This window comes from Glycine soja, chromosome 20, assembly GCF_004193775.1.
Source record: "Glycine soja cultivar W05 chromosome 20, ASM419377v2, whole genome shotgun sequence".
In the NCBI taxonomy this organism is placed as follows: Eukaryota; Viridiplantae; Streptophyta; class Magnoliopsida; order Fabales; family Fabaceae; genus Glycine; species Glycine soja.
Genome location: NC_041021.1, coordinates 36269166 through 36275163, shown reverse-complemented (window position 1 = coordinate 36275163; position 5998 = coordinate 36269166). Strand labels below are relative to the sequence as shown.

The window sequence follows — 5998 nt, the reverse complement described above, 5'->3', positions numbered from 1 at the left end:
TTGCTGTTTGATGGAGGAATAAGTAAATAAGGAAAAACTCTAGAAAGAACAGGCCAAGGAATGGGAAGAAGATTAATACATATCTACAACGTACGTTACAAGAAGCAGTTAACAAGAAACGTGGGAACAAATTAGAGTTACATTGGATGCAATTAATTTCTAGCTCCGTTCTCTTTATGATGTACAAAACAGATTGTGTTTTGCTGGTTGCATCATCTTTTATTCTTTTTTCCAAAACTTTTAACCTTTCAAATTATGGGCTGCTGCAAGTTCAGCAGAGAGGATAAAAGCTGATTTGCCTGCTTCCCTTAGATAGCGAACATCTCCATTCATCAGCTTCAGCAGCTTTCTGCTGATCAGTAGGCTAATACCCTCCTCGGATTCTAGCCCGTTGTTTCCAAACATCTGGTTCAGTAATGCTTCTGGTACCCCACTCCCACCATGTGTTATGCTACATAAATACAAAAAATAAACACTTATTTAGATGTAAATCAAGGTTATAGTGCAAGTTCCTTCTTTATGTTTTGGTTAAAAACAAAGGAAAATGTTAATGTCGACCCTTATCGGTGTCCTTAGGAAGGACACTGGTTAGCAAGACTGCATAAACAATGCAAGTTTCTTTGCATAGCACAAGCGAGCAATGTGTTGATCATGCATCAATTCATGTCACACATTGTTTCCTCCTGGCATTTAAATCACATATAAAGTGGGAATACTAATAGCCTGAGCTCTAACTTAAATTAAATAAATGAATTTTGAATTCGGGCATGGAAGAGTTACCTGAGCTCTAACTTAACGAGATGGACGGATTTGCCTAACTGTTCTTTGGTTAGAGTGCCTGCTACAACAACCTGACCTCCATTTGGAGTGAAATTGATGGAAATAAGTAAAAAGTCAGCCAATACCTGCTGAAGCCTAAGACTATCACCATATAAAGTTTCCATCACAATCTGCTCTGCAACATCATTGACTATTCGGATACTCTTTCCATTACTTTTTGTCATGACCTGACTAAGTGAGGTAACCAGAACTTCATGCAGAGTGAACTCAGCCATTTCAAGATCCAAGTAACTGTTGAACACACAGGAAAACAAAAAAAGATTACATAATTGTTATGGAAGATGCCAAGACAAATAAATGAGGAAACTTTGTATTTTTGGTCATGTTTGTGTATTCATAATTTCATACAAACAAATTAATCTAGCACTACAGAGTGATTTTGAAAGCACAGTGTGAATGAAAAATAAACATACCTATTGGATGCCTTCTTTCAAAGATGCTAATAATTGAACATTTTATATGGGTACCCTACACTCTAACAAAAGTTCAAAACATGACAAAACTACATAACAAGAACCTTGAGAACGACAGAACATGATAACAACAAACACAAAATATCAGTTGTGTTATACTAGTCAATGTTTTTGGAGTTTAGTTGCATGAATGAGGTTAACTTTCTAGTCTTGAGTTTCAATGAGGTTTCAACTGATAAATGCTTCACACCACATGAATGTAAATAAGGGGAAAAAGAACAAATTCAGAGATATCATACCCATCTATGATACTATCAAGATCTGAGTCATCAAGAATTTTACTAAGCTGCTGCTGGCACTGAGCACTAGTGCGTAGAAGTTGTTTCTGCTCTGTTCCCAAGGCAGTACCCTCCAACATTTTCCGGGAAAATATAATTCCACACAAAGGATTCCTGATTTGCCTTTTCATGTAACTTAATGCATTTAATCTCTTCAAGGCAGTTTGCTCGGATAGGCGCTGAATATGTAATGCTTGTTGGAGCTCTGGGCTAGCTAGCTGTAAGAAGCAGAAGACCCCAGTAACTAGGCCCTCTACGTCCAATTTCTTACTCACAGAAAGTAGGCATTCTACATACTTGCCATTCCGAGCAAAGAAACCAAAAGGAACCTTCTCTGTTTCCAAACCAGTCATGGCTTTATTAAGTACAACACCCAAATTAACAAAAGCTTCTTGATTCTTTAGGCGACAAGCAGCCATATGGGTGCCAAAAAGCTCTCCCAAAAGCATTTTATCCATCACCTCCTCTCGCTTCCATCCAGTTAACTTCGTCATAGCTGGATTCCACTCACAACACCAGCCAAATTCATCTGTGCCAAATATAGGAGGGATTAATGGATTGCGGTTCTGTACAATTGCCTTGTAATCACCTTCAATACGCGTAAATTTGTCCATGACATTCTTCTGAGCAGTTATATCATGGGCCACAAAACAAACCCCAACAACATTATCTCGAAGATCCCTGCTTGCGCAAGCATTTACTACTAAACTAATAGGACCAGAATCCATCTTAGACCCATGTGTTTTGATCTCAAATTGGACATTCTTCTCTTCTTCACCTAGTTAACAGAACAAAACAACAAATAAAAAATATGGAAAGCAGGTTAGAAGAATACAAGCTCATTGTGTCAGATAAATTGCATCAATTCCTTCCACCAAGCCCCCAAAATAAAAATAACAACACAACTCCTAGGGTGTTCCATTCCTTCCCAAGTTATTGTAAGGGCACAAAATTGAATGAAACTGTCAATAAGACATACTTTTCTTCTCAGAATTCTTCATCAATGCAAAGTTCATGTGTGGCTTTAGGGAACATAATATGCTCAGTTGCTCACAGCTAAATAGACAAAGGCACATACTAACTCATTTTTTAAGCTTTTGCTTATGAATGATAAGGCTTGAAAAACAAAGAGAAGAAAAGAGTATAGAAGGATAAGACAGAGAGAGGGAAAAAAAAGACATACCTAGCAGTGCTAAGTTAAGCATCTTCTTGACTCTATCAGTTGAAGAATCCTCAACAAGTGTGAGTAAATGCTTTCCCATAGCTTCACCAACTGGAAGACCTGTCAACTCAGCAATTTTTATGTTCCACCCATTGACCAGCCCATCAACATCAACTGCCAAAATAGGCACTGTTGCTGTTTCAATCAACCTAACAATCTCACTTGTCACTGCTTCCAGTTCCTGCATCCCCTCAATCTTCAAATCGCTTAGTCTTGTATTAATTGCTTTTGTGTTTAAATCCATACTCTCGGTATCTTTGAATGCATTTCTCAGTATTAACTGCAAGGAATGCATAGCATCTATTTCATATTCCTTCCATGGTAAGCTCCTTGCCTTCACAACATCAAGGAAAACCTTGAATGATGATCTTGGATGCATCCTCCTACCATCATCTTTTTCTCCAGCTTCATGCTTTGCACCACCCCATCGGATTTCTGCAGCAGTGTGTGACCGAAACCAAAATACTACGTCTTTTGCAGTTACTCTAACTGCTGCCATTCCACAAACAACATCACCCAGAGAAAGAGCCGATGGGAACCCTGCATCAGACAAGCTATCTGTACTGAAGCCTGTGGAATCCATATGGTACTCAGACAACCAAAAAGCTATCTCTCTTATCTGGGATTCACTTGGTGTTACTCCTAATCTCCATACCTTGTTCTTATATATGAGGGCAGCTCCATCACATTTCACAAGATCCATTATATTGGGGCTCTCTGACACAATTCCCAGGGGTGCATCTCGCATCACCAGATCACACAAGAGTGTCTGGGTGCGCAGGATATTCTTCTCAATAATCTGATATTCCAACTCTATTTCTTTGTTAACATGGATGGCAAATACTTGAGCCAGAAACTCACAAGCATACCTTAGAGGAAAGGGAACAAACCTGGGAGTAGTGTTATGGCAAACTACCAATCCCCAAAGTCTCTTCCTCTTTTGTGGCTGAATAGCATCAGTGTCCCCATCTTCTTCATTGTCATTGACTACAACTGCCATAACCAGGGAAGCAATTGAATCCATGTTCGCCATGTACTGTGCGTGGCAGCTATGAGGAGCTCTTAAGGTGGAACCACACAAAGTCAAATCAAATGGGAGTTTTTCATCTTGAAGAACCCTCACGTGTTTTGCATGACAATCAACTATCATACGAACCTTGTTCTTCATAAATAAAAAGCGTGAAGCCTGGGGAATATCGGTGGCTGGATAGTGCAAACCCAGATATGGCTCAAGACCTGGCTTTGTTATCTCAGCAATCACCTCTCCATGATCATCCTCATGAAATTTATAAGCCATCACCCTATCATAACCTGTGAGTTCAAAAACTTCTTGAACCATAGTATCACATAGTCTTTCCATGCTCCCACTAGGCAACGATTGCAATCGGGTAATTGCTTTGGCAGCAAGCTTGTAAGATTGCAAGGCACCTGCTGCAGTCATGGGAACTTCATACGGCTTGACTGGCTCAAAGTCAATGATCATACTACCAGTGACACGATGGATAATCGCATAAAAGGGTTTCCCAGAGGTCTTGCAATGGATAAGGACGGGGTTAAGAAGCGAAACCTCCGCAAATCCTAGAGCCTTCTGCAATGCAGAAGCACTTGGTGCAGTGAATAGAGTTTTTATGTCAGTGCCAATACCAAGGGCAGGGTGGTCACCAACACTGGGGACAGCATGGCTCACCATGGTCAGCATTTCGGGTGCGTTCTCACTGTATGCAATGACCTTGCATGTTTTCTCATCTAAGGCCAACAAGCACCCAAAAGGCTGAATCATCTTGCCTTTCTGCATGTGGTGGAGGTAAGCTGTTGTAACTTTGTCATGCCTTGGTTGATTGACTCCATCAGCTGTACCAGAGATGCGCACCGAACTGGAGTAGTCAAAGGAACTACCAGACTCCTCAAAAGTTGCATGGAGTTTTGCATCTACAGTTGCCAGAGCCATAGCCCTAGCACTACGTCTTGATCTCCCCGAATTGCTGGATGATTGGCTAGGCCTTGAGGTAGACATTTTCGCCCCAAACTGCACTTGAAATGTAAAAAATAATGAGTAAAAGTTAATCTGAGTCATATAAGAACATCTGAGAACAAGTTAAAATCTATTAATCAATTTACTCCAATGCCAATCAATTCCCTCCTGCTCATGTAACAATTCGAGAAGATAATAACAAACTTCCAACACCTTCTCAAGATGACAAAATTACGAAAGACTTGAGTAACTACTAACAATTTATTTTATGACCCAATCATGAAATACAAACAATCTCCACAGCTCAGGTGAATAAATACACATCATGTAGATTGTGAACAACGACCCAATCACACAACTGTACATGCTCAATGATGGAATAAAATTGAACGTTATTATTCTCAATTTTGAAGAAAATTGATCATACTGTACGTTAACACACTGAACAACTACGAGCCGACAAAACAATTTCCAGTGAAACAAGAACATAGTTTGCCAGGAACAAACAGACACGAATCACAAACATTAAAAGCAGGAAAGTGAATAGGATAAGATAACATCACAGACAGCAGAGGAGGGAAGAGAAAAAAGGAAAAAAGGTGAGTATGGTAGCAACGAACCTTGAAAGGGAAAGAGTGGCAACAAAAGGAAGGAAGCAATGAAGCTAAGGGTTAAAATAAAGAAAAGAGGTGTGAGCAACAACAACACCCATGTCTCTCCAAGGAACCCAACCCCCTCTTCTTCAAACTCACCACAACTGTGAGTGTGACCAGGGACCGCCATGCCATAAAGATATCATTTTTATAGTACCCACTTCGAGCACCATGTGAATGTGAATGTGGGAGTTAATGGGGAATGAACTCTGATTATTAAAATAAAAAAAAAAATATTAAACAATTCATCATTATTCGTTCTACAGTTCAAGCTTTTATGAGTGGCCAATATACCAAAATCAACATTTTTTTAACTAAAGTTTTTGTTTTATTTTCTTTTTAATGTAAAAATGTGTAAAACTAGTTGACACTCCTCTGTAATTGGTTTGGATGTACATGTAAGGACTATTAGTAGCAAAATTTCATCTTGTTGTTCAAGTCTAAATTATAAGCAATCATAAGTTTACAATTATTCAACTAGTTTTTAAGTGTTAGGAGAATCTACGTGAAAAAGATCATCCACATCAAATAAAATTTTAGTAACATCAAAAGAGAATCAA

At 39.1% G+C, this 5998-nt stretch overlaps 1 protein-coding gene across 1 annotated transcript; it reads right to left on the bottom strand.

Moving 5' to 3' along the window:
* Positions 1-5623, bottom strand: LOC114403423 (phytochrome A-like). Its single transcript, XM_028366387.1, has 5 exons — positions 5406-5623; positions 2775-4839; positions 1553-2369; positions 781-1071; positions 1-451 (listed from the first exon to the last, which is right to left on the bottom strand). The coding sequence occupies exons 2-5, from the start codon at positions 4825-4827 to the stop codon at positions 241-243; spliced, it is 3372 nt and encodes a 1123-aa protein (XP_028222188.1). The 5' UTR covers positions 4828-4839; positions 5406-5623; the 3' UTR covers positions 1-240.
* Between the last annotated feature and the right edge of the window lie 375 nt (positions 5624-5998).

What these genes read in the sequence shown, in the direction of transcription:
- LOC114403423 (XM_028366387.1), bottom strand. Translation starts at nt 4,827, where the DNA reads ATGTCTACCTCAAGGCCTAGCCAATCATCCAGCAATTCGGGGAGATCA. An exon ending in GCTTAACTTAGCACTGCTAG is followed by an intron (nt 2,370 to 2,774) that starts GTATGTCTTTTT and finishes TCTGTTAACTAG; the next exon opens with GTGAAGAAGAGAAGAATGTC. An exon ending in CTTGATAGTATCATAGATGG is followed by an intron (nt 1,072 to 1,552) that starts GTATGATATCTC and finishes TGTGTTCAACAG; the next exon opens with TTACTTGGATCTTGAAATGG.